Consider the following 27,908-nt stretch of genomic DNA (forward strand, 5'->3'; position numbering starts at 1 on the left):
GCACAGCACGATAAGCCCATATTTTATTTTATGCTAGGCTGGAATTTCCAACAAACTGTTCCATAGATATGCTGTGAACCGTTGAAAAATGCAACAGGTTTAATTTCAGTAACAAGGTACTCATGACTGCCTCACTTTCGTCCTCAAAACAATGTCAGGTTCTCACGCCACTTAAAGAAGTACTCTATGCTCAAAAGCAGGGACAAAAAACTAGATTTTTAAATTCCTTTTGCCAGGAAACAGGAGGTAATTTTCTGTCTATTTCCACATGGTTAGCAGCATCTATAAAAATATATGAATGGGAATGTAAACAGAGCTAGCTTGTGGTGTGTTTTCAAGGCATTACATACAGATTTTTCAGTTTAAACATAAACAACACTCTACCGCCAAACAAAGACAACACCATGAAAAGAGACTTGCAAATAGCAGCAGAAGATCCACATTTAACATGCCATTGCTATATGCTAATCTAATTGCTAGTCTCACTGCTGAATTGTTGTAAAATAGAGAAGATTGTATTGCTGTTCCCATGCTGTACATTATGCCTGATGTTGATTTTTAATCTTAGTGACTTCATTGCATGTGTTCCGAGTGAAGTTTTAACAGCTGTTCATGCTGCACAAGCTCTGTCGTTGAAGATTGTTTGTACTTCAGAGGATGACGTGAACTATACAAGTGCTGAATCTGAGGAAGGTGTACACAGAAACTGTTTGGAGTTTGAGAAAAGCCCGCCATACTACTGCTCATGCTCCATTTCTAATTATGCATGAAATGTGCTGCTTTGTTGTATCTGTGCGTTTCAGGGATAAGATTAATGTATTGCCATACTCTGATCAGTGTGGGGAAAGCTTACACAGCCGCATAGAATGCACCTGTTTAATGCAACAAAAGACACTTGGGGCCTCATTAAGACTTCAATAGACGGAAAAGCCCTTCTGCCGAAGTCCAGACTGTTGGGTTGCCACCAGTGTGGAAGCCTCTCCACGGGCCCATTGTGAGTTCCCAGTGGGAAATGGCCTAAAGCATTGTCTCCAACTAGTAATAGAACCGGCAGCAATGCTGTAGTGTGTAGAGTGCACCAGCACCCGTCGCAATGTTCACTGTCTGCTTACACTGCAACAGGGCTGGCCAGGGGGGCCCCTGCACTGCCCATGCCAAGTGCATGGGCCCCCCTGGAGCACCTCGCACCCCATCTCTGCAAGCCTTTACATGGTGGGGTTACTGCCATGAAATTGCTAGCAGAAAAAGGGGGGGGGGCCCAGATAATGACCGCCAGCACTGCCAGACCGTCATGTAGATTAAATCTGCCGGTCAGACCGAGGCGCTACCACCACGATCGTATTATGGCGCTCGGACTGCCGCCGGATCGTAATGAGGCCCTTGGTGTCCTGTCAGTACTATGACTGTGACGGAAGCTCGGTTTCTGATTAAGTGTGTGCTAGTGACTGCTGACATTGCCAATGCTGGTTTAGCATGGGTGCATCAATCTAGAAGGAGACCAACTATATAATCAGCCTCAGTCTTGTCCAAAAGGCACAATCAAGTTTGAACAGTAAGTCTATGTAGTGTGTTAACGGGGAACACTAACTACCCATGCCACATGTCAGCCTTGTTGGACTTAATCGGTGAATGGCAGCTTGATTATTTATAGCACAGTGAGCTAGGAATCCTTGTTTGGTAATGTGCCTCTCAATTAAGAACATACATTAGATACAATTAAAAGTGAATGAGAGGCTTGCATGAATTGAGAACAGCGGGAATTCCTTTGTGTAGCAGTCCTAAATAATGTTTAAAGTATCTTGAACAAACCATACACACATTGGGGCCTCATTCACAAAGGTAAAAGTACATGTAGGAAGTTGGCTCTGTATGTGCTATTTCAAAGTAAGGAATAGCATGTACAGAGTCCAAGGGTTCCCCTTAGAGGTAAAATAGTGGTAAAAATAGATAATACTAATGCTCTATTTTGTGGTAGTGTGGTCGAGCAGTAGGCTTATCCAAGGAGTAGTGTTAAGCATTTGTTGAACATACACATAGACAATAAATGAGGTACACACACTCAGAGACAAATCCAGCCCATAGGTTTTTATATAGAAAAATATCTTTTCTTAGTTTATTTTTAAGAACCACAGGTTCAAATTCTACATGTAATATCTCATTCGAAAGGTATTGCAGGTAAGTACTTTAGGAACTTCAAATCATCAAAATTGCATGTATACTTTTCAAGTTATTCACAAATAGCTGTTTTAAAAGTGGACACTTAGTGCAATTTTCACAGTTCCTAGGGGAGGTAAGTATTTGTTAGATTAACCAGGTAAGTAAGACACTTACAGGGCTTAGTTCTTGGTCCAAGGTAGCCCACCGTTGGGGGTTCAGAGCAACCCCAAAGTCACCACACCAGCAGCTCAGGGCCGGTCAGGTGCAGAGTTCAAAGTGGTGCCCAAAACACATAGGCTAGAATGGAGAGAAGGGGGTGCCCCGGTTCCGGTCTGCTTGCAGGTAGGTACCCGCGTCTTCGGAGGGCAGACCAGGGGGGTTTTGTAGGGCACCGGGGGGGACACAAGCCCACACAGAAATTTCACCCTCAGCAGCGCGGGGGCGGCCGGGTGCAGTGTAGAAACAAGCGTCGGGTTTGTAATGGAAGTCAATGGGAGATCTAGGGATCTCTTTAGCGCTGCAGGCAGGCAAGGGGGGGGTTCCTCGGGGAAACCTCCACTTGGTCAAGGGAGAGGGACTCCTGGGGGTCACTCCTCCAGTGAAAGTCCGGTCCTTCAGGTCCTGGGGGCTGCGGGTGCAGGGTCTCTCCCAGGTGTCGGGACTTAGGATTCAAAGAGTCGCGGTCAGGGGAAGCCTCGGGATTCCCTCTGCAGGCGGCGCTGTGGGGGCTCAGGGGGGACAGGTTTTTGTACTCACAGTCTTAGAGTAGTCCTGGGGTCCCTCCTGAGGTGTTGGATTGCCACCAGCCGAGTCGGGGTCGCCGGGTGCAGTGTTGCAAGTCTCACGCTTCTTGCGGGGAGCTTGCAGGGTTCTTTAAAGCTGCTGGAAACAAAGTTGCAGCTTTTCTTGGAGCAGGTCCGCTGTCCTCGGGAGTTTCTTGTCTTTTCGAAGCAGGGGCAGTCCTCAGAGGATGTCGAGGTCGCTGGTCCCTTTGGAAGGCGTCGCTGGAGCAGGATCTTTGGAAGGCAGGAGACAGGCCGGTGAGTTTCTGGAGCCAAGGCAGTTGTCGTCTTCTGGTCTTCCTCTGCAGGGGTTTTTCAGCTAGGCAGTCCTTCTTCTTGTAGTTGCAGGAATCTAATTTTCTAGGGTTCAGGGTAGCCCTTAAATACTAAATTTAAGGGCGTGTTTAGGTCTGGGGGGTTAGTAGCCAATGGCTACTAGCCCTGAGGGTGGGTACACCCTCTTTGTGCCTCCTCCCAAGGGGAGGGGGTCACAATCCTAACCCTATTGGGGGAATCCTCCATCTGCAAGATGGAGGATTTCTAAAAGTCAGAGTCACCTCAGCTCAGGACACCTTAGGGGCTGTCCTGACTGGCCAGTGACTCCTCCTTGTTGCTTTCTTTGTTCCCTCCAGCCTTGCCGCCAAAAGTGGGGGCCGTGGCCGGAGGGGGCGGGCAACTCCACTAAGCTGGAGTGCCCTGCTGGGCTGTGACAAAGGGGTGAGCCTTTGAGGCTCACCGCCAGGTGTCACAGCTCCTGCCTGGGGGAGGTGTTAGCATCTCCACCCAGCGCAGGCTTTGTTACTGGCCTCAGAGTGACAAAGGCACTCTCCCCATGGGGCCAGCAACATGTCTCTGGTGTGGCAGGCTGCTGGAACTAGTCAGCCTACACAGACAGTCGGTTAAGTTTCAGGGGGCACCTCTAAGGTGCCCTCTGGGGTGTATTTTACAATAAAATGTACACTGGCATCAGTGTGCATTTATTGTGCTGAGAAGTTTGATACCAAACTTCCCAGTTTTCAGTGTAGCCATTATGGTGCTGTGGAGTTCGTGTTTGACAAACTCCCAGACCATATACTCTTATGGCTACCCTGCACTTACAATGTCTAAGGTTTTGTTTAGACACTGTAGGGGTACCATGCTCATGCACTGGTACCCTCACCTATGGTATAGTGCACCCTGCCTTAGGGCTGTAAGGCCTGCTAGAGGGGTGACTGACCTATACTTGCATAGGCAGTGAGAGGCTGGCATGGCACCCTGAGGGGAGTGCCATGTCGACTTACTCGTTTTGTTCTCACTAGCACACACAAGCTGGCAAGCAGTGTGTCTGTGCTGAGTGAGAGGTCTCCAGGGTGGCATAAGACATGCTGCAGCCCTTAGAGACCTTCCTTGGCATCAGGGCCCTTGGTACTAGAAGTACCAGTTACAAGGGACTTATCTGGATGCCAGGGTCTGCCAATTGTGGATACAAAAGTACAGGTTAGGGAAAGAACACTGGTGCTGGGGCCTGGTTAGCAGGCCTCAGCACACTTTCAATTGTAAACATAGCATCAGCAAAGGCAAAAAGTCAGGGGGCAACCATGCCAAGGAGGCATTTCCTTACAGTACACTTTTGTTTAATTTTACTCTTTTTCGGTATTCATCAACTATGATTTATTAGTAACTTTAAAACTACAGAGACTTCGCAGTTAGGGCCATAAACATGTAAACTTTTCACAAGGCTGATATTGCATTTCCCTTTTTATAGCCAATGCTACTGTTGTTTTAATCATAAGCTGATAATATGAATACTACTTTTTATTTATAAAAGACTGCAGCATTTTAGCCGCAGTTTATCAATGTGAATGTTGAGCAATTCCTAGTGATACTAGCTCTTGTGTTCTCATTTTTAAAACCTTTTGTGCTAGTAGGATAATGTGCCACAGGTGAAATGTTAAGGGAGTGATACATTTGTAAAACATAAACTGGAAATAGCATTATACCTGTACATCGTTTCTGCTTCCACATCCCCAAACCAAACACGCAAATTTGGAGTGAAATTCTGTCCTGTGAGCTCCAACATTGCTACATCTCCACCACCATTTAACTGGAAAACAAAGCAAAGTTAACTAAAGATATACCCAGTAGAATAAATCACAGATTTATCTAGTAACAAACTGGAAAATTATAAAAACAAATAATTTCATGCCTTTCCTGGTTATTTTAAAAATTTGGTCCCGAGAAGTAAAGAATGCATGAATGTCAAACTCAGGGGGTTTACTGGTGCATTTGGTTTTTCCTCTATTTAACAAATAGGTAAGGGGCTCAGTGAAGATTTCAAATCAGTTAGAAGTATGATGTGATGAAGTGTTAAATCATTACTTACATATAACAATCTGTTTCAAGCTTGTACTCTTGTCAATCACATGGTGCACCCTCTCCTGCCATTTAATGTCCAGTAGTTTATATTAAATGTTGGAGTTCTCCAACATGTTTGCTTTGGGCACTGTCAGAACCTCATTCAGAGGGCCACGGGGCAAGCAGGGGCTACTGAGCCCTACCATGGGGGTTAAGGCCTTTTACTCATGATGTATCGGGGCCCAACCTACTATGGATTCTGAGCAGCTGGGCATGTACCCCTTCTGCACTTGGCTCTCAGGGATTCAAGTAGTTCAAGGATGTCTTAGAGGTAGGGAGTAGTTCGATACAGATTAGTTAACACAGGTTGCAACTCAAAATGTGTGCAGTTGCAGCAATAAATGTTCCTCCAGCCTAATACTCACTTTTATAAGAAAATCGAAGTATTTTATTTCTACTGGATACCACACAAAGGAAGAACAACAAACTACAGTAATGTCCTGCCCTGAGTTCAGGGCTGTAGTGTCTCTCTGGTGGTTAATTGTCCCACTCGCTCCTCACGTTCATGATCATGGTTAATCCCCATCTGCTAGTAGTACCATCCAGCATATGCCCCACTAATAGCTTGAGTCTCAAGAATCCACTACAACTGATTTAAAGTTTAAGTTTATTATGTTACGGAACTCCGATGGAGAGCCATATACAGTAAAACATAAATATACAATGGAAAGAAATATAACAATAGCGATTTAATTAAACTGATGAACAAAATGATTAAGTTAATACAAAGTTAAAAAACACTTAAAATAGTTAAAAACTCTAGCACAAAACATTTCATTAGGCGGAATAAATAAGGCTTGAAGTAGATTAGAAGCAGATCTAAGTAAAAGAGATAGGCAAATGGGGCGTAACTACGATGATAAGGCAATAAGGTCAGACAGATTAAAACAACATGCTTCAAATCTAGGATGCCATTATGGCACAGATTACAAATGGCAGAAGAGCCAAACCATTTTGTTTGTAATGTATTCAGGGGGAGCTGCCCCTGTCGCAGCAGGAGCCAGAATCTTCTCACCACATGAGGCAAGTTCCAGATGAGGTAGGGCTGTGTGATCCTTGGCCTTAAAGAATCAAATATTATATGAAAACTCTGTCTATGTGTACAGGCCTGACTATCCTGGCGGAAGTTCACTGCCCAAGTTGCTTTCCTAAATGCAGATTTAAGCTGTGCTGGAGAGAGGGTAACATTTGCAGAGGGATCTAATTGTAAAAGAGCCATGGCATATAAAAAGTTCCTGCAGATGATATATTTTACTTTCTTACCGGCAAGTATTTTTTTTTTTTTTTTTTAGCAGTGACCACAGAGAGTCACCACAGCACATCATCAAATTAAACAACCAACGGATTATCGCGGCCAGGCCTTGTATAAAAGAGCTGCGCAGGCCCAACTCAAGTCTTAGTAACAGTACGGGGAAGGCAGAGTTTACGGTTAAGATATTTCTTAGAACACGTCCCTCGAGTTTATCGAGAAAGATCCACTTAGAAACTGCAATATGCTCAATACTATACAGTAACAAAATAGGTATCTTTACCCGATATACCTCTAAGAGATGTTTAAAAGGCCTCCTGCCCGTTGCGCTATAGAGGGTATTCAAACCATCGGCTTGAGATTGGGCATTTCATTGATTATGCTCTATGTGCTCTCTTTCTTTGAGGTTCCTACAGACAATTTTACCCAGGAATGCGTAAGAGGTTATTCTTTCAAGCTGTTGTGCTCCCAAGGTCCATTTAAAATTGCTGTACTTTAATTTTTTTTCCCTGTGAAAGCACAAGATTTTGCTTTTTGAGCAATTTATTTTTAAAAAGTGCACTTCAGTGTATTGTTCGAGGGCTTTTAGTCGGTTATTAATACCCGCTGGGGTACGATCTAAAATAATTATGTCGTCTGCATAAAGTAGACAGCTTTGCGATCTACCTCCTAGTTTGGGAGCAAAACCCTTACATGGAGTTAAATGTGCTGGTAAATCCGAAAGATACAGGGAAAGTAACAGTGGCGCCAACATACATCCTTGTTTTAAAGTCAATAGTGTTCCAGCACTCACGTGCCTGAATTAATGACAAATTTCTCTGGGGCCACTCCAGCAGAAGTGAGGCATTTGGAGTTCTGGAGTGTGCTCCGTCCGCAAGCGCTCACAGTGAGTGGCTCCATTCCATGCCAGGTGAGCAAGCCTTACCTGGATTCAGCAGCTGCACTCGACCGGGGCAGGCTCTGACCCCTATGGTAGCGCTCCTGCAGCGAACAGAGGTTTTCTGGTGGGTTAGTGTTCATATGCTATAAAGAGGGAGGTAGGGGGGCGATGGATATGGCTATGATGATCCTGTTCTTTGTCCTTCACATGGGTGATGATGCTCCTATGGTGTCCAAACCAGTCTCAGTCCTATTGTACTCTACACATGAGCAAGATCTGTAATAAACTGAATAACCCAAACTGCATTTGTGTAAGACATCACTTAGTTTTATTTGATACTCTAAATGTATTGGTCAACAACTCTCATTGTCAAGGGGGTCTATAGCCCGCCAGAACCATACAGCCATTTCGTTAGGTTTGCCGACGGTTAACGAAAGGACAACACAGATTTGTTTAGCAAAGCACTTTGCAGTAACAGATAATGCAGAAATGTGCACTTTCCAGTGGCACCCTTCAAGACTTGTACCTAAGACGTTAGAGCATCACGCACTGGAGTAGTAAGTTTTAGGGGCACAACCCTTAGAAGTCTGCCCCCCCCACCCCCCCAAAATCCGATTCATGGGTCAAGACAACTACAAATTGAGCAAAGAGAGGTATGCAGTGAATATCTGGGATATACTGCAAAGGTTCAATTGAAATATTATTTTGTTTTTTAAATAAAGAAGACATTTCAGTGATTTTGTGTGCTTTTTTCTGCTCCCGCAGTCCCCAGGACCTGAAGGACCCAAACTCCAGCGCAGGAGCGATCCCCAGGTGACCCTCTGCCTAGCCCAGGTGGTGGCTACCCCGAGGAGCCCCCCCCCCGTGCCTGCCTGCATCGTTGAAGAGACCCCTGGGTCTCCCCATTGCTTTCAATACAAAACCAACACCTGTTTGCACTCTGCACCCGGCCGCCCCTGTGCCGCTGAGGGTGTACTTTCTGTGCCTGCTGCTGTCCCCCCCGGTGCCCTACAAAACCTCCCTGGTCTGCCCTCCGAAGACGCAGGTACCTACCTGCTGGCAGACTGGAACCGGGGCACCCCCTTAGCCATTGAAGCCTATGCGTTTTGGGCACCACTTTGACCTCTGCACCTGACCAGCCCTGAGCTGCTGGTGTGGTAACTTTGGGGTTGCCCTGAACCCCCAACGGTGGGCTACCTTGGACCCAACTTTGAACCCTGTAGTTGGTTTACTTACCTGCAAAACTAACAAACACTTACCTCCCCCAGGAACTGTTGAAAATTGCACTGACTAGTTTTAAAATAGCTTATTGCCATTTTTGTGAAAACTGTACATGCTATTTTGCGGATTCAAAGTTCCTAAGTTACCTAAGTGAAGTACCTTTCATTTGAAGTATTACTTGTAAATCTTGAACCTGTGGTTCTTAAAATAAACTTAGAAAATATATTTTTCTATACAAAAACCTATTGGCCTGGAATTGTCTTTGAGTGTGTGTGCCTCATTTATTGCCTGTGTGTGTACAACAAATGCTTAACACTACCCTCTGATAAGTCTACTGCTCGACCACACTACCACAAAATAAAGCATTAGAATTATCTCTTTTTGCCACTATCTTATCTGTAAGAGGAACCCTTGGACTCTGTGCACACTATCTCTTACTTTGAAATAGTATATACAGAGCCAACTTCCTACATGGTCGTAAGGTTAGATCTTGTTTTAGGACCCGAAAATATGGTGAGTAGTTCCCCTTGTTTTCTTCATGTTTTAGTACATTGTAGGAAGTTGGCTCTGTATGCACTATTTCAAAGTAAGGAATAGTATGCACAGAGTCCAAGGGTTCCCCTTAGAGGTAAAATAGTGGTAAAAATAGATAATACTAATGCTCTATTTTGTGGTAGTGTGGTCGAGCAGTAGGCTTATCCAAGGAGTAGTGTTAAGCATTTGTTGTACATACACATAGACAATAAATGAGGTACACACTCTCAGAGACAAATCCAGCCAATAGGTTTTTATATAGAAAAATATCTTTTCTTAGTTTATTTTAAGAACCACAGGTTCAAATTCTACATGTAATATCTCATTCGAAAGGTATTGCAGGTAAGTACTTTAGGAACTTCAAATCATAAAAATTGCATGTATACTTTACAAGTTATTGACAAATAGCTGTTTTAAAAGTGGACACTTAGTGCAATTTTCACAGTTCCTGGGGGAGGTAAGTTTTTGTTAGTTTTACCAGGTAAGTAGGACACTTACAGGGTTCAGTTCTTGGTCCAAGGTAGCCCACCGTTGGGGGTTCAGAGCAACCCCAAAGTCACCACACCAGCAGCTCAGGGCCGGTCAGGTGCAGAGTTCAAAGTGGTGCCCAAAACACATAGGCTAGAATGGAGAGAAGGGGGTGCCCCGGTTCCGGTCTGCTTGCAGGTAAGTACCCGCGTCTTCGGAGGGCAGACCAGGGGGGTTTTGTAGGGCACCGGGGGGGGGACACAAGTCCACACCGAGATTTCACCCTCAGCAGCGCGGGGGCGGCCGGGTGCAGTGTAGAAACAAGCGTCGGGTTTTCAATGTTAGTCTATGAGAGATCTCGGGATCTCTTCAGCGCTGCAGGCAGGCAAGGGGGGGAGTCCTCGGGGAAACCTCCACTTGGGCGAGGGAGAGGGACTCCTGGGGGTCACTCCTCCAGTGAAAGTCCGGTCCTTCAGGTCCTGGGGGCTGCGGGTGCAGGGTCTCTCCCAGGCGTCGGGACTTTAGGTTCAAAGAGTCGCGGTCAGGGGAAGCCTCGGGATTCCCTCTGCAGGCGGCGCTGTGGGGGCTCAGGGGGGACAGGTTTTGGTACTCACAGTATCAGAGTAGTCCTGGGGTCCCTCCTGAGGTGTTGGATCGCCACCAGCCGAGTCGGGGTCGCCGGGTGCAGGGTTGCAAGTCTCACGCTTCTTGCGGGGAGCTTGCAGGGTTCTTTAAAGCTGCTGGAAACAAAGTTGCAGCTTTTCTTGGAGCAGGTCCGCTGTCCTCGGGAGTTTCTTGTCTTTTCGAAGCAGGGGCAGTCCTCAGAGGATGTCGAGGTCGCTGGTCCCTTTGGAAGGCGTCGCTGGAGCAGGATCTTTGGAAGGCAGGAGACAGGCCGGTGAGTTTCTGGAGCCAAGGCAGTTGTCGTCTTCTGGTCTTCCGCTGCAGGGGTTTTCAGCTGGGCAGTCCTTCTTCTTGTAGTTGCAGGAATCTAATTTTCTAGGGTTCAGGGTAGCCCTTAAATACTAAATTTAAGGGCGTGTTTAGGTCTGGGGGGTTAGTAGCCAATGGCTACTAACCCTGAGGGTGGGTACACCCTCTTTGTGCCTCCTCCCAAGGGGAGGGGGTCACAATCCTAACCCTATTGGGGGAATCCTCCATCTGCAAGATGGAGGATTTCTAAAAGTTAGAGTCACCTCAGCTCAGGACACCTTAGGGGCTGTCCTGACTGGCCAGTGACTCCTCCTTGTTATTCTCATTATTTTCTCCGGCCTTGCCGCCAAAAGTGGGGCCTGGCCGGAGGGGGCGGGCAACTCCACTAGCTGGAGTGTCCTGCTGGGTTGGCACAAAGGAGGTGAGCCTTTGAGGCTCACCGCCAGGTGTGACAATTCCTGCCTGGGAGAGGTGTTAGCATCTCCACCCAGTGCAGGCTTTGTTACTGGCCTCAGAGTGACAAAGGCACTCTCCCCATGGGGCCAGCAACATGTCTCGGTTTGTGGCAGGCTGCTAAAACTAGTCAGCCTACACAGATAGTCGGTTAAGTTTCAGGGGGCACCTCTAAGGTGCCCTCTGTGGTGTATTTTACAATAAAGTGTACACTGGAATCAGTGTGCATTTATTGTGCTGAGAAGTTTGATACCAAACTTCCCAGTTTTCAGTGTAGCCATTATGGTGCTGTGGAGTTCGTGTTTGACAGACTCCCAGACCATATACTCTTATGGCTACCCTGCACTTACAATGTCTAAGGTTTTGTTTAGACACTGTAGGGGTACCATGCTCATGCACTGGTACCCTCACCTATGGTATAGTGCACCCTGCCTTAGGGCTGTAAGGCCTGCTAGAGGGGTGTCTTACCTATACTGCATAGGCAGTGAGAGGCTGGCATGGCACCCTGAGGGGAGTGCCATGTCGACTTACTCGTTTTGTCCTCACTAGCACACACAAGCTGGCAAGCAGTGTGTCTGTGCTGAGTGAGAGGTCTCCAGGGTGGCATAAGACATGCTGCAGCCCTTAGAGACCTTCCTTGGCATCAGGGCCCTTGGTACTAGAAGTACCAGTTACAAGGGACTTATCTGGATGCCAGGGTCTGCCAATTGTGGATACAAAAGTACAGGTTAGGGAAAGAACACTGGTGCTGGGGCCTGGTTAGCAGGCCTCAGCACACTTTCAATTGTAAACATAGCATCAGCAAAGGCAAAAAGTCAGGGGGCAACCATGCCAAGGAGGCATTTCCTTACATACATGTTCTATGGCTTTCTTTGGTAACAATTCTCTGACCTCCTTTCTAGGTTTTATCAATTCCTCTCCCCTGAAAGCCTTCCATTTTGGGGGTGTTTGTGTTTAACTATATGCAAAATCTGTGATTGATTATGTTTAAGATCCACTTGTCTAATGTTATTTTCCTCCACTCTTGGAGAAATTCTTTTATTCTGCTGCCCTATGGTGTTATGTGTAGGGCATTCTAGTTGCATGAGTCCCTTGATGTTCCAGTGCCGTTGGGGGCTGACCTCTTCCTCTTGCCTTTCCTCAAAAGAGCTGCTTCGCTGGGTATTGCCACGGCCCCCAATTAAATATTCATGTTGCATTGTTACACTTTCAGAATGGCCACTCTGCATGATTTACAATACGTACACAACATAATTCAGCAGCTGTTCATTCAGAAAAGGCAGCTTTGGCAGACATGCTTCCAGAACCAAGCACATATTCCTTCAGCTTCCCTTTTTAAAAAACAGAGAGAAAGGAAATTGGAAACAGACCCAAGAACTGTATGATTTTCTGGAAGATCTTTTGCACTGGTAGCCTCTGCACCCGCTCTTACTCTAGGTCCAATGGCAAGGCCAGAAAGATTTTGGGGTGACCCAATTAAGTTTCAAGTCTTCCTTACCATAGGAAAGTGCCTCTTTTTGACATGGCTATTCCCCACTTATTGCCTGGTACATGATGCGATTTCAACAAAAAGTGCGCTGGGCTCCTGCTAATCAGTGCCAGGGCCCTTTCCCAAAACTGCAGTTGTTTTTCCAACTGGTAAATCCTTTAGCACCCTCTATACCCTCTAGTAAATGGTACCCCTGGTATCTAGGGCCTGTGGTATTAAAGAGGGTCTGTAAGGGCTGCAGCACAAATTGTGCCACCCCAAGGAAGCCCTCACAAAGCACATGACAGGCTGCCATTGCAGGCTGCTGTCTTGGTGCAGACAACAGTGAAAACACAACATGGCACACAGCCTGTGCGCCATGTCCCCCAACACTGCATGCAATATCTGTGAGTCATCCCTCTAGCAGGCCTTACAGCCCTAAGGCAGGGTGCATTATATTACATGTGGGGGCATATCTGCGCAAGCAGACATGCCCCTGCTAAGTCTTTGTCGATTCTCAGACATATTAAGTGACCAGGGAAGCCATTATAAATGTATGTGCTGGACAATGGTCAATATGAGTTCTGCAGCTACATGATGGCTTCACTGAAGATAGAGATGTTTGGTATCAAACAGTTTGTATTGGTGAACCAACCTTGATGCCAGTGTTGGATGTGCCAATACATGCACCCAGAGGCCACCTTTGAGGTGCCCCCTGAAGCCCTAAAAGCCTCTGCTGTGCACCCTGACCGGTTCCTGCCACCGAGAGACCATTCTGGACCCCTAGGGAGAGAGCCCTCTGCTTTCAGGAGGCCCAGAACAAAAGCCTGTCTGGGAAGAGGGTGTTGCACCCTCTCCCACAGGATGACCTGCTGATTACCCTTCATAAGACGGCAAGCCTCAAAGGACTGTCGCCTTTAAAATGCGAATCTGGCTCCCCTCACAGGAAAGGAAGACCCGCCCCCCCCCTCGGACAGGCAGACAAATTTGTCATTTCACCTCTAAAATGGCTACTGCGAGGTAGACAATTTTTCAGAAGTAGCCATCATAGTTAGGGCATACTTAGGAATTCTGGGACAGGGTTATGCCCACTTAATATAGGAGGCACAATGACCCCAAGGGTCAGGAGCCCATGGGCTACTACCCTGCACACTCCTAATGCTCCTAAATTCAGTATTTAGAGGAGCCCCTAGCACCAGAGAAGCAGATTCTGATGACCTAAGAAGACTAAGGACAACAAAGAGCAACAACAGCAGAAGAGGAGAAAAGCAGCAGCTGACCTGGTACTAACCCCACCAGCCTGTCTGAATCCCTTGTCAAAATATGCACCAAAGGCGACTCGTCCTACATCTGTGACTGTTTTTCTATATTAAAACCACAAATTACACTGGGTTCCTGGAGGAATAATGTCCCACCTATCCAGGCCTTCTCCTATGTGTTTACTTATTCTATTTAAACCAACATCCACAGGTTAAAAATTCGGGAATCATTTGTGACCTCCATCGATTGAGTCAGAATTGCTACTAAGAACTGTTCCATACTTTGCAAAGTCTGACCTCTTGGATGCACAAAGGATATTTGTAGCTGATGGTGCAATTTATTCAAGGATAGGCTGCTGCAACTCTTTATATGCAGGGCTACCTGTCAAGGTATTATACAGAAGTCAGGTGTATTTCAGAGTTTGGAAGAAATAACGGTCTCTCAAAGCAGGAAAGAATGCCAGGTTACTGATTAAGTAGTGCAAAATCTTCATATTATGCCTTTGGGCACAAAGATCTCCAAGTATAAAGTGCTTTACAAATATAGCTTTTAATGTTATGAAATACTGGACTGTCATAATTAGTTTTGTGGAAAATAGTCTCGAGAATATGGGAAAATACATCAAAAGTCCAGTACTGCATAAATGCTCCTGAGCTGATACAAGTGTGGTCCCAACTAAAGGGCAACCACCACCACAGCCATAGACTGAAGGCTTGTAATTTATATGATTATTTTATCAACTAAACTTACCTGAAGACTTTCTACAACAGGCACAGGCGTTACTGGTGCATGAACAGGTCCCATCCCCTCGTAGAAGGTATATTCAGCTTTGTCTGTACTAATGATTGTCCAGGAAGCTCCATCGTTAATCATTTCTTTATTTGGTTCTTTTGGACATGGAGTGGCCTTTGTAAAGAAAAATAAAAGAATTGTAAAGTATCACCCACATTCTTTCTAGAAATTCTAAACAAACATTTTATTTGCTATAGGGTTTTGCTTTCTCCAAGATTTCACTTTTTATATCCTTCAGACCACTAGTTTGCTTGTGAAAAATCCACTTTTCATACTCGCATGAATACCAGCATCATCCATTAAAGCTGAGGATCACTTCGGTCCAATTCACTGAACGACTTGTGTGCCACTTGAGAATGATAATTATTGGAGATAAATGAATTAAACTGATCATTAATAGCTCCAAAAAAATAAAGTACCAAGTACCTGGCTTGTAATGTCAACTTTACATTGTATTATCGTAGCAGGTCAAAAACATTTGTAAGCCAAATCATTTAGCAAAAGACATCACAAAATGAAAAAAACAAAAAATGTTAACCTAAAAGCAAGGAAGGTTGAGAAAATGAAATCAAAGTACTTAGAAAAGAAAAACACATTACTTACCTGTGAATATAAGAGCCTTGTGAAGAGCGAGCTCTACCATGCTCTAATTCTACGATTGCCTAGTATATGTAACTCTTCCACTTTGCAAATTCAGGACAGTGCAAGTGAGTGTCCCTACACAGTACAACTGTTACCCATTCTATGTCACTAATGACTGTGATATTAGCTCTGCTATCAAAACAGATTAACTACATTATTTTCAGAGTCTGGTTGATGAACTGGTCAGGAAATGAGTAAGAAACAGCTGAACAAGTTCGCCAAAATAGCGAGTGTAGACTTTCTCACTGAAGGCTAGCCACCAAATTTAATTAGTACCTTTTTAATTGATTATGGGTTAGTCTTTCCCATATATTTCAAGGACTCAAGTGACATACTCACGATATTGCAGGACTAAGCAGAGTGCTATAGTTATGAATCACCACACAAAATTTAAATACTACATTCATCAAGATCAGGGCTGTGAAGGGGTTAATAAGTAGGTCTTTCTCAAGTTCAGCAAGACATGAAGCAATCTAAGAAATGATCAGATGTCTTCTTTATGATAGTAGGTTTGTATATAAAAAGTATCACTCTGCGCAACTGTACAGCACGGACGTGGGTTTTTAGTTTGATTATCTAATGCTAACCTATTACTATGTTGCAATAAACAAAATTCCAACGTACCTTTGTAGAAATAAGTGACATTAACAAAAATGAATTAAATTAACGTGGCTCAAAATCAAGCTGGAATTGATTTTTATTACAAAGAATAGATCGCAATCCAGACTGCTCAGAAAAAGTACCACCGTTCATTACATTTTACACTGAGACAACAATCGCATTCTGGAATATATGCACGGTCAATTAGAATGGTGACACGGAAAGTTCTGTAGTTAAGCATTTCAGTAACCAGAAAGAGAAAGAGGGATTTAAATTCTTAGGAACATAGCATGCTCAGATTTGGCCACAAGACAGCAGTAGAGTTAATTTGGTTGTAGCAGCTACAGCATTTTCAGCTAAAAGCGAGGTAGCTGCATGGAAAATATGAAATTTACATGTTGAACAGGGAACAAAGAAAAGGTTATGGATGAGTGGTGATTGCTTAACAAAGGCAAGACAGCACAAATTACTCAAACATACCTTTTACAATAGTGGATTTGGTGAGAAAGTTGTCTGCTGTGTACTTACTGATCATAATTTCACTTAACGAGCACAGTAATTCTTGAAGGCAGAATCGACAGGAGTCTGCAGAGAGGACAGGGCTTTTTATCTGGGAAAGAGTGCCCATGCAGGTGTCGCAGAAAGGAGAGGGAACAGACTGAAAGCTGCACACAGAGGTTTGGGGTGACCAAGACAGTGAAGTTCGCTGTACATATTGTGGTATCTTGTATTTCCTGTGTTGGTTCATCCCTGGCCCAGGTGTCCCCTCTGACCCTTATCATAATGGGCTCTCCTACCAGGATTCCAGGAGGAGAGCTGAGACTGTTGGAGGAGATCTGAGGGTGACAAGGACTGTGATGTGAGGTGGCTGGGGCGTTGTATTATTAAACTTATCATTACACTGTCATCGCTTTCCTGTGTGATCATTGGCCATCTCCACACTGGCGACGAAGGTGGGATCCTGTGATGCAAAAGAGAACACGCCCCAACACGGCAAGTTGTGAACAGCACATACGAACTGTGAAGAAGGATTAATTGGGCGCTGTGGTCCTGAGACAGATTCCGGTGAGGCAGTGTCTTTTACTTTTCACGAGGGATAGTGAAATTTAAATGTAACCCTGCAGTGTAGAGGTAAAGTCATTGGATGTGAAAGCTTGCGTAACGACAAGTGACCATCTGTCCTTTTAGCCAGCACTCTCGCACTGGAACATTAAGGCAGTCTTGCCACATTTAATTAAGGGACATTACTATTTCTGTCCAGCTCACCTCTGTGAGGAAAGGTGTAGTGGCCACGAATGTCAACTGTTTGTTACCTGGAAGTCTCTATATTTAGCAGCTAAATCGTGGAAATAACTCTCCAGCTAAAAATCAAAGGTGTAAAGTGGTTTAAGTCCAAATTATATTGATAATTGTGCCTCGGGGAATTCACCACAAAGGCCAACAGCTATAAATCTGCAGCACACTCTGGGCGTTTCATTTAGAATGTTCATATCACCTCAGGGAATTCCTCTCAGCTGAGGCAGAGCGCACGCACTTTGCATGTATAACCAAGGAAGAAACAAATAGTTCAAGGAATCTTCAAGCCAATATGACTTAAACAACTGCTGTATTTCAAAAATGTGTAACATTTTATAGAACTGAACCTTAATAAGGGACATCGAGTCGTTTTTCTCAAGATACAGCTCCCATTTTTTCCATAATAGAATTTATGTGCTATTAGCACCATCTAGTGGACAAACTTGAAAGGTGTCAGGCAGCAAGAAAATAACATAGGAGGTTTCAGCAGACCTCTGTGTCTGAATCGAACATATTAGAACAGTGGGCACTAAAGAGATACAGTGATCCACACACTAGAAATATTCAGAGTACAAAGGAAAGAAATGTTTGCATAGTTAACAACAGTTGTATTACTCAAATTACAAATAATAAGATTGAAGGCACCCTTATGTATTACAATACAATTACATATGCTGTGTGTATTGATTACTTCAGAATTTAATAATAGAATATTCATGTGAATTGCAAATAAATGTAATCAATATATATATTTAAAATCAAGTGAAGAGCTACAATTGGATAAAATATGAGGTTGTAGGTGCATATATGTGTCAAATAGTTTAGTACACAGGGATTTGACCAAGCACATAACTTGAATAGCATCTAACCACGTAGTCTTCCACCATGCAAAACATCACGCAACCTCCATTCTTCTTAAACACCCCAGGGGAACCATCAATGACATGGAATAAGTGGAAAAAGGTTTTTAATAACTACCTTATAGTGTGTGGTCCTAATATAAATGTCGAGAGAAAAGTTGCACTACTAGCACACTGCTTGGGAGCGGAAGGACAGGAAATCTTAGAACACCTTCCAGGTTTGTCAGACGAGGAAGGAAACAATTTGAATGCATATGCAATATGTATGAAGAAGCTAGATAAACACTACCTACCCAGGATTAGTACAATTCTAGAAAGGTATCATTTTGGCAAACGCTCACAGAGGGAGGGGGAGAGCATAGAGGACTTTGTGTCTGAGCTAAGGAGATTGGCTTCATCCTGTAAATTTGGGGCAACCTTGGAAGAATGCATTTGTGACCAGTTCTTATTAACATGCAACATTGAGAGGGTCCGTGAGGAGTTATGGCTCAAGGATGACCCCCCCGCTCAATGAGGTATTATTAGTATCAAAACAGGTAGTACATATGCTTTTGTGTGTAAAAGAACTTAGAGTTGAGAGTAAAAGTGCAACATCTGAGAATAAAGCAGAAGTAAACGTGGTGAAAGAGAAGAAGAAGGAAACTCAAAATACACCTGATAAAGAGTTTAGAGGACAGTGTTTCAGATGCGGAATGACAGGTCACATGGCCTACTGGAAAGAGTGCCCAGCATGGAGGGCAGTATGTAAAGGTTGTGGCAAGAAAGGTCATTTTGTCGCATGTTGTAGATATAAGAAAAATGATAAAAGAAATAACACTGTCAAAGTTTCTGAGGTTTATGATGAAATTGTGTTGCAAGTGAACAATTCAGGCGAAGGTAATCCCAAAGACATCATAAAAATAGATAACACTGAGGTTGAAGCAATGTTTGATTCATATTCACGTCTAACAATCATTTCTGACCAGGTGTTTTGTAGAAATTTTGCAAACAAAGTAAAATTGTATGAAATGGACATACAACCTGGCGGGTATGGGGGTCAGCCAATAGCCATGAGAGGATACTTTTGGGGAACTATTCAATATGGAGAAACAGAAACACAAACTAAAGTCTATGTAGCAGAAAGAGGTGACAACATTTTAAGCTGGCCTGTTAAAAAAAACTTAGGAGTTATCTTGGACCCTAATGCATCACCTCAAATCAAAGTTCAAGAAGTACAAGAAAATTACTTTGTAAATACATTTCCAGAAGTTTTCACTGAGAAACTGGGATGCCTCAAAACATACATTCACAAAATAAAACTGAAGCAGAATGCAATCCCAGTTGTTTCTAAAGTCCGACGACTACCAATAAGTATCCTAGATGCTGTGAGGGATGAGTTAGAGAAACTTTGTAAGCAAAATGTCATTGAACCTGTTGAAGCAACGGAGTGGCTTGCTCCAATTGTAGTGGCTCGCAAAGCGGATAATAAAGTGAGATTATGTGTGGACTTGCGTGCACTAAACAAGGAAGTGGTAGTAGACAGATTTCCCCTACCTACTATTGCAGAAATGTTCACCGCCCTAAAAGGAGCAAAGGTATTTTCAACCCTAGATCTGGCCTCAGCATATTACCAAGTCAGATTACACCCAGATTCCCAAGACCTAACCTCTTTTATCACACCTGTGGGTGCATATAAATTCAAACGTATGCCTTTTGGATTAATTTCAGCATCCTCGGTCTTCCAAAGAGCTATGACGGAAATCCTAAAAGGTATTGCAGGCGTTTTCTACTACCAAGATGATGTGCTAGTTTGTGGAGCAACCAACATGGAACATCAAGCTAGGGTTGAACAAGTCCTCAAAAGATTTAAGAAATTTGGCCTCACAGTGAGAGCGGACAAATGTCAATTCGCATGTCCAGATATCCTACCTAGGACACAAAATTTCAGGCAAAGGGATCGAACCGAAGGGAGATCTTGTGAAATCAATAATAGATTTATCAACTCCATCAAACAAAGATGAACTTCGATCATTTCTTGGGATGGTGGAATTTTACAGTAAGTTCATTTCTAACTTCTCTGAAAGAACATTCCACATGAGATCACTTTTGAAATTCAAAACAGAATTTATGTGGGACTCCTTGTGTGATAGAGAATTCCAGGATGTGAAACAGTGCCTCAGGAATGCACCCAACCTCAGTGCCTTTATACCAGGGAGGAAAGTGGTAGTGACCACAGACGCCAGCACAAAAGGTCTGGGAGCTGTCCTATCCCAAGTTAATAGTAAAGGAGAAGTCACCATAGCGTTTGCCTCAAGATCATTTAGAGGAGCAGAAGCCAACTACTCGGTGATAGAAAGAGAGGCATTGGCTGTATATTGGGCCCTCCAAAAATTTAAAAATTTCATTTGGGGTAGTGAATTCAAGGTCAGAACTGATCACAAACCGCTAAAGGAGATATTCGAGAAGAAAGGTCTAGATGCTATATCAAGTCGCATTAGGAAGTGGATAATCAATCTGCAGGAGTACACATTCACAGTTGACTACATCCCAGGTGTACAAAACAAAGCAGCAGACTGCCTATCCAGATTACCTCCCAGCACAGATAGTGTTGTGGATGACAAACAACTTTCAGAGGAGGAAGATGTTGTACTCTCGAATGTCTGCGTAATATCTGAAGGGGTGATAACAGAAGCAGAATGGAAAACAAACCTCAGAGAAGATGAGGATCTGAATTTGGTCAGGCAGTACTTGAACAGCAAATGGCCGTCTAAAACCCAAATCAAAGACAAACTGAAGGCATTTTGGTGTGTGAGGAATGAATTAGCAGAACATGATGACTGCTTGTTTAGAGGTACAAAACTGATACCCCCAAGTAATCTAAGACTGAAACTTATAAACAGAGCTCACGAGGGTCATTTTGGTGTGTCCAAAACCAAAGAGAGAATACGAATGGACTTTTGGTGGCCTGGTATGGATATCCAAATAGAAAGATGCATAAGGGAGTGTGTACCCTGCAATGAGAGTGACAAAATTCTAATTACAAGAAAACCACCAGTGCAGTTGCGTAAACTCCCAAAACACCCCTGGGATGAACTGGCACTGGACATTATAGGGCCCCTACAAGGTGAACAGGCCACACCATATATCATAGTTGTAATCGATTTGTACTCTAGGTGGCCTGAAATAAAAATCACAGCCGACATCAGCTCCAGTAGTGTCATAACATTTTTAAGTGAACTATTTGCAAGAGAAGGATTACCATCAATACAAACGGACAATGGTGTCCAATTCTGCTCAAATGAAATGCAAACATACATGAAAGAGAATGGCATAACACATTGTCGTTCAGCTTTATACCACCCAGAGACCAATGGAGCCGTTGAATGATTTAACAAAACTTTAAAAGAGATCATTCAGCTTGCTAAAGTAAATTCCCTCAACTGGAACATGGAAATAGCCAAAAGAATTATTGAATATCGCCTGACTCCACACCAAAGCACTCGGAAAACACCTTTTGAACTACTTAAAGGGAGAAAGCCCCATTCACAACTACTTCCATCATGGATGAAATGGGGAAAAGGATGGGTCATGATAAACACGAAACAGCCATGGAGACAGCAGGAAATCCGAAAACAGGAGAGGAGAAAGGAGAAATATGACAGAGATAATCACACAAAAGGCAATAAGGTTTCGGTAGGTGACTGGGTAAAGGTCAAGGCTCCCACAGGAAGCGTTAAGGACTCGAAATTTACGAGAGCAATGAGAGTGGTCAAATTGTTCCGCAATGCTGTTAAAACTGATGATGGCAGAATATGGAACCTAGGGAGGATAGCTATAATCAAGCCTTCCTCAATTGGATCTACAACCCACAATGCCTGTAGAGGAGGATCAAACAAAAACAAACCACATGGAATTGTGGAATCCTGGTCAACACTGCGTGAAAGTGAAGACACCTCATGGAGATATCCCTGTAGAGTACGAACACGACCCTTTCGACCACCGAAATATTTATTGGACTATGTCTGTAACTAAAAAGAACCTCAGATTATTCTCTGATGTGTGCAGGGTGTCTATTGTATGTTTTCCTTCATTCCTCATTATATGTTAACAGCCGTGGTTATTTGATGTATTACACATATGGTTAAAAAGCGTCACATGTTCCTTTTAGATTTAATTAAGTTCTAGTTCTTTCCCCTGTTCACCCCTTTTCTCTACTCTGTGATCATCGGTAACTAACTTGTTTCTGTAATGAAAGGGGGATGTGTGGTATCTTGTATTTCCTGTGTTGGTTCATCCCTGGCCCAGGTGTCCCCTCTGACCCTTATCATAATGGGCTCTCCTACCAGGATTCCAGGAGGAGAGCTGAGACTGTTGGAGGAGATCTGAGGGTGACAAGGACTGTGATGTGAGGTGGCTGGGGCGTTGTATTATTAAACTTATCATTACACTGTCATCGCTTTCCTGTGTGATCATTGGCCATCTCTACACATATCTTCTGAGAATTAAAGAGCATTCGTTTGAAGAGCAGAATTACTTGGCTTTGAAGACTACGATTACTAATTTACTGAGAACTGTTTTTAGCCAACAGCACGTCGCCTTAATGAGAGTAGCAGGAGACAGGAGTGTGCATCAGATATTAAAAATTAAACATAAAAGAAGACCTTGGTGTTAATCCACGTGCATTCAGTTCGCATCAGTGTGCATTAGGACTTGTGTTTTCGTTTAACATGAGGTGAGAGTACTTTTTTTTTCCCCCAACTGCCTGACTGCAAATTATTTAGAAATGTGCGGTGGCAACTGGGAGAGAAACGAGGGGACATCAGCAGCACACTGCAACTCCTAATCAGAATGAATATACTAGTGGATGCAAACTTTTTTTGCACACATTTTGGCTATTTTACAATTCATTCACTATTAAGTGTGTGCTGTGTCCCCAAATGTGAGAATGCGTTAGTGGCTTGAAGGGTAAATAAGAGTGTGAATGCATTACTAAATAGTGGGTGAATGGTTAAATAATGAGGGTGGGGCCGATGGCTGACGAGTAGGTGAATGAGTACGTGGTTCAACAGTATATCACAACCACTGTCTGGCCTCCACCTTTAGGCTGGAATAATGGTAAAAATGCCACAATTTTCCAATACAAGCAATATTGTGCCAATATTATGCCAATGCAAGCATAACAGTCTAAGCCATGATGTAGGGTCTGCTTTCCCCCCTAGAACAGTGTGCTTTTGGTTGCCCTAAAAGGGGTTTCCTGCTAACTAATAACAAATAGTAATGCAAGCCACTGTTCATCCAGCAATGAGTTGTTTAGAGGTTGATAAGACTAGTCTGAGATGGCCATAATTTGTGAATAGCTGATTACACTTTAACAGACCTTTAGTTTTATCTAAATATAAAAAGGAACAATCCTTGGTGTGTCCAGGGAATGGAGAATCCTCATCTGGAGTGGATGGATTGGGGGAAAAAAGCGGAAAGTGTAATTTTCAAATAAATCTGAAATTCAGATTTAGTCTTGGGGAGGAATGACCGACGTGTCCTATTTACATGACAAATCGTGTGGGGTTCTGAAGCAGATAAGGCCTCTCATTTGTTTGCTCTCCAGGCAGAGGTGATGGCTACCAGAAAGGTTGTTTTCCAAGAAAGGGGCTGTAACGTATCCTTATTGATAGGGACAAGTAATTTTATTAAATTCCACTGGAGAAGGTGGTCTGATTGAAAACTGAGTTTAATTGATTTCATCACTGGTATTTTGAAAAAGGACATTTGGTTTAGAGATTTTCTGTAGGCAGTAATCATTGCAAAATGTACCATAACTGGTAAAGATTACAGCTTGGACTGAGCTACATGAAGTAAATATGGAACAATGATGCCTTCATCATAGGAAATCTGATTCTTCCCCTTTTTGAGGAAGTAGATACAGAAATATTTCAATCAATCAATCAGTATTTGTAAAGCACGGCTACTCACCCGTGAGGGTCTCAAGGCGCTAAATATTTCCATTTCATGGAACAAAATGTTCTTGTTGAAGGATGTTTAGCTGCTTAAAATTTCCAAGCATTGCAGAGGAATATTTAAATGCCAATATTTTCAAACCTCAGTGTGAGAAAGTAGCTTCTTTCTAGCATGGTTACCCCCACTTTTAGCCTGTTTGTGAGTGTGTTTTTACTGTCTCACTGGGATCATGCTAGCCAGGACCCCGGTGCTCATAGTTTGTGGCCTAATGTGGGTGTGTTGTCAGTAGTGCTTAACTGGGTCACTGAAGATCTGCTAACCAGTACTTATGCTCTCTCTGCTTCCAAATTAGTCACTATAGTTTAGTGACTTCATTTACCTATTCCAATTGGCACACTGCACTCCCCTTATAAGTCACTACTATATGGTACCTAGGTATACAGGGCATTGGGGTTCCAGGAGATCCTTATGGACTGCAGCATTAGTTTTCCGACCCATAAGGAGCTCAGACAAACACTTCCACAGAGTTGCCACTGCAGCCTGTGTGAAATAGTGCACACTATTTCACATCCATTTTCACTGCACTTAAGTAACTTATATTTCACCTATACCTCTAATCTTCATTTACTGAAGGCTAGGTGCTAAGTATGAGGGCATTTGCACTAGCAAAGGTGCCCCCACGCTGTCCAGGGCCAATTACCCAGACTTCGTGAGTGTGGGGATACCATTACACGTGTGCACTACATATAGGTCAATACCTATATGTAGATTCACAATGGTAACTCCGAATATGGCCATGTAAGGTGTCCAAGATTATGGAATTGTCCCCCCATTCCAAATCTGGTATTGGGGGGGGAGGGAGCAATGCATCCTGGGGGCTCCACCATGGACCCCCAGTACTCCCAAACCAGCTTTCCGAGGCTTGCACTGCAGCTACAGCAGCTGCCACCTCACAGCTAGGGTTCTGCCCTCATGGGGTATGAGCAGCTCAGTCCCAGGAAGGCAGAACAAAGCATTTCCTTTGATAGGAGGGCGTTACATCCTCTCCCTTTGGAAATGGGTGTTACTGGCTAGAGAGGGGTAGCCTCCCAGAGCCTCTTGAAATGCTTTGAAGGGCGCAGATGGTGCCCTCCTTGCATAAGCCAGTCTACACTGGTTCAGGGACCCCCAGTCCCTGCTCTGTTGCGAAACTGGACAAAGGTAAGGGGAGTGACCACTCCCCTGTCCATCACCACCACAGGGTGGTGCCCAGAGCTCCTCCAGTGTGTCCCTGGTGTTAGCCATCTTGTTTTCCTTGGTGTGGGGACACTCTGGAGATCTCCGAGTGGCCAGTGCCAGCAGGTGACATCAGAGACCCCTCCTGATAGGTGCATACCTGGTTAGGTAGCCAATCTCCCCCCAAGGCTATTTATGGTCTCTCCTGTGGGTTCCTCTTCAATTTCAGCTTGCAAGTTTCCACCAGGAATCCTCTGCAACTCCTGCTTTATCCTCTGACCATCGGATCAACCACAGACTGCTCCAAGAACTGCTGTAACTGCAACAAAGCATCGAGAAAGGCTACTGTGACTCCGCAACCTCAGCTCCAGCCAGCAACTGCAACAGTTTACAAGGTGTGCACACTCTGGGGACTCCCTATCTTCACCCTGCACCAGAAGGACCGAAGAAATCTCCTGTGGAGTGACTTCCCTGCTCCAGCATGCACCTTCTAAGACAACTGGTTCTCTGGGACTCCTCTCCTGGCGACAAGCCTGCTCCCTGGAACACAGGTGGTGGACTCCTTCAACACAGACTGTCCTAAGGTCCAGCTGTCCAAATTTGAAGGAGGTAAGAGCTTGTCTTCCCCATTTGCGACAGTACCCCTGTGCACAGCGTCATCTCTACTCCCTGAGGCCTCTGTGCAATATTTGCAAGAATCCTTCGTGCACAGCCTGGCCCAGGTCCCCAGTACTCTAACATGCGACACTCGCTGAGTTGTTCTCCTGCGGCGTTGGACCTTCTTTTGTAGTGCTGCAGCAACTGCAATTTGCACCTTCTTTGTCCACATGTCCTGGGACCTCTGTGGGTGCTGCCTGGTCATCTGTGGGTTCCCTACAGTGTTGGGAGCACCCTTTGCCTCCTCAGTCTGAGTTGAGGCCCCTAGGTCCCTTGTGGGTCCAGGCAGCACCATATTGACGCAAACCGCAACATTGCTTGAATCAGGGCTTGTTGGATCAATCCATCGCTGCAACTCACCTGCATCCAACAGTTCGACGTGGGACATCCTTTGCATCATGCAGGAACCCGCAGCCATCTTCTTTGGTGCTTTTCTACAGACTTCTTCCAACCGGAGAATCCTCTTTTGCATCATCTTCTTGGTTGACAGGGGCTCCTCCTTCCTGGAATCTTCTACGACTTCTGGACTTGGTCTCCTCTCTTTACAGGTCTTCAGGTCCAGGAATCCACCATTTGTTGTTTGCAGTCTTGCAATAACTCCAATCACGACTTGTAGTGTGTCCTGAGGAAACTTGCAGTACTTTACTCCTACTTTCCTGGGCTCTGGGGTGGGGTATTTTACTCACCTTTTTTATTTTATTTTTTACACTCCAAGTCCCTCTACACTACAGTTGGGCGGGGGGGGGGGTGAGTGGGTGGGATGCAGGGGAGGAGGGGAATTCAGATTCCACTTTCTTAGTATATAGTTTGTGTTGCCTGTAGGCTTGTTTCTTCCTATTGCATTTTATGGTATTTTCTATTGTTTGCACTATCCTGTGAATATTTACTTACCTGATTTTGGTCTCTAGTGTATATATTGTGTATATAACTTACCTCCAGAAGGAGTATTGCCTCTAAGATATTTTTGGCCTTGTATCGCTAAAATAAAGTACCTTTATTTTTTGGTAACACTGAGTATTGTCTTTTATTGTGTATAAGTACTGTGTAACTATAGTGGTATTGCAGGAGCTTTGCATGTCCCCCTAGTTCAGCCTAAGCTACTCTGCTACAGCTACCTCTAACAGCCTAAGCTGCTAGAACACTACTAGATTTCACTAATAAGGGATAACTGGACCTGGTATAAGGTGTAAGTACCATAGGTACCCACTACAAGCCAGGCCAGCTTCCTACACTCAGAAGCCATGCTGCCAACTTTAAGGATGTCATTTTCAACGGGTGAAATTAATCTTGAAGCCTGGAGAGCGGATTGTGTCTGCAAAGAATGTATCTGTGACATCTGAGCCACATCCACATAAATGCCTGGGTACCACCACTTCCTCTGCCAGTCTCTGGTTATTAGAATACGTTTTGCAGATGAATTTCTCAGTTTAACTGTTTTCCAGGGGCTTAACTGTATCAAAGAAAGGCATGCACAAAGTCTCCTTACTAGTTCATCAAAAGGGCATTGCACAGAGATGGTCTGGGTGCAAAGACTATTTTCTAGTGTGTCAAATGGCAAGGAAGTCTAAAGAAGGTTTACCCCATTCTTTGAAGATTTAGTCTAAAAATATTGTTATTCAGTACCCATTAGTGATTCACCTGGTAATAGTGACTGAGCAAATCCACCTGCTGATTCACTGCCCATGGCCCATGCACATGTTAATGACAGATGCCCAGCTACAGACCAATGCCAAATCAACTGTGCTTCAAAGGAAAGCAGTTGTTGTGTCTCCTTGCTTGTTTGTGTAGTACATAATGTTGTCTTTCTGGGTCAAAATAGTGGATCATTTCTGAAGTGATGGGAGAAAGGCTTTAACAGTTAAATGAACCACTCTCAGCTACAAATGTTGTGAAAACTGCTCATGTTCAGTTAACTGTCTATGAACTGATAGGTGATTCACATCAGCACCCCATCCTGATAGAGAAGCATCTTCTGGAATGGGACTACTTGTAGAAGATACACTATCATGCTAAAACAATGCGTCTTCCCGGGAGTTGGTTTTTGGGCACCACTGGCCTTTTTGGCATTATAAAGGTCTCGCATGCAACCTTGCATTTGGGACAATGTAAATAT

General features: G+C 44.1%; 1 protein-coding gene across 4 annotated transcripts in view; it reads right to left on the bottom strand.

The window, feature by feature from the left end:
• Nucleotides 1-27,908, bottom strand: part of RBPJ (recombination signal binding protein for immunoglobulin kappa J region) — a 138,470-nt gene that overhangs the window by 33,819 nt on the left and 76,743 nt on the right. For all 4 annotated transcript variants that reach the window (XM_069202142.1, XM_069202141.1, XM_069202144.1 and 1 more), the window contains 2 exons: nucleotides 14,550-14,705; nucleotides 4,919-5,022 (listed from right to left, as the gene is read on the bottom strand). In XM_069202142.1, the coding sequence (XP_069058243.1) occupies nucleotides 4,919-5,022; nucleotides 14,550-14,705 (260 nt within the window). The remainder of the gene's footprint in view (nucleotides 1-4,918; nucleotides 5,023-14,549; nucleotides 14,706-27,908) is intronic.

Source organism: Pleurodeles waltl, chromosome 1_2 (assembly GCF_031143425.1).
Source record: "Pleurodeles waltl isolate 20211129_DDA chromosome 1_2, aPleWal1.hap1.20221129, whole genome shotgun sequence".
NCBI lineage: Eukaryota > Metazoa > Chordata > Amphibia > Caudata > Salamandridae > Pleurodeles > Pleurodeles waltl.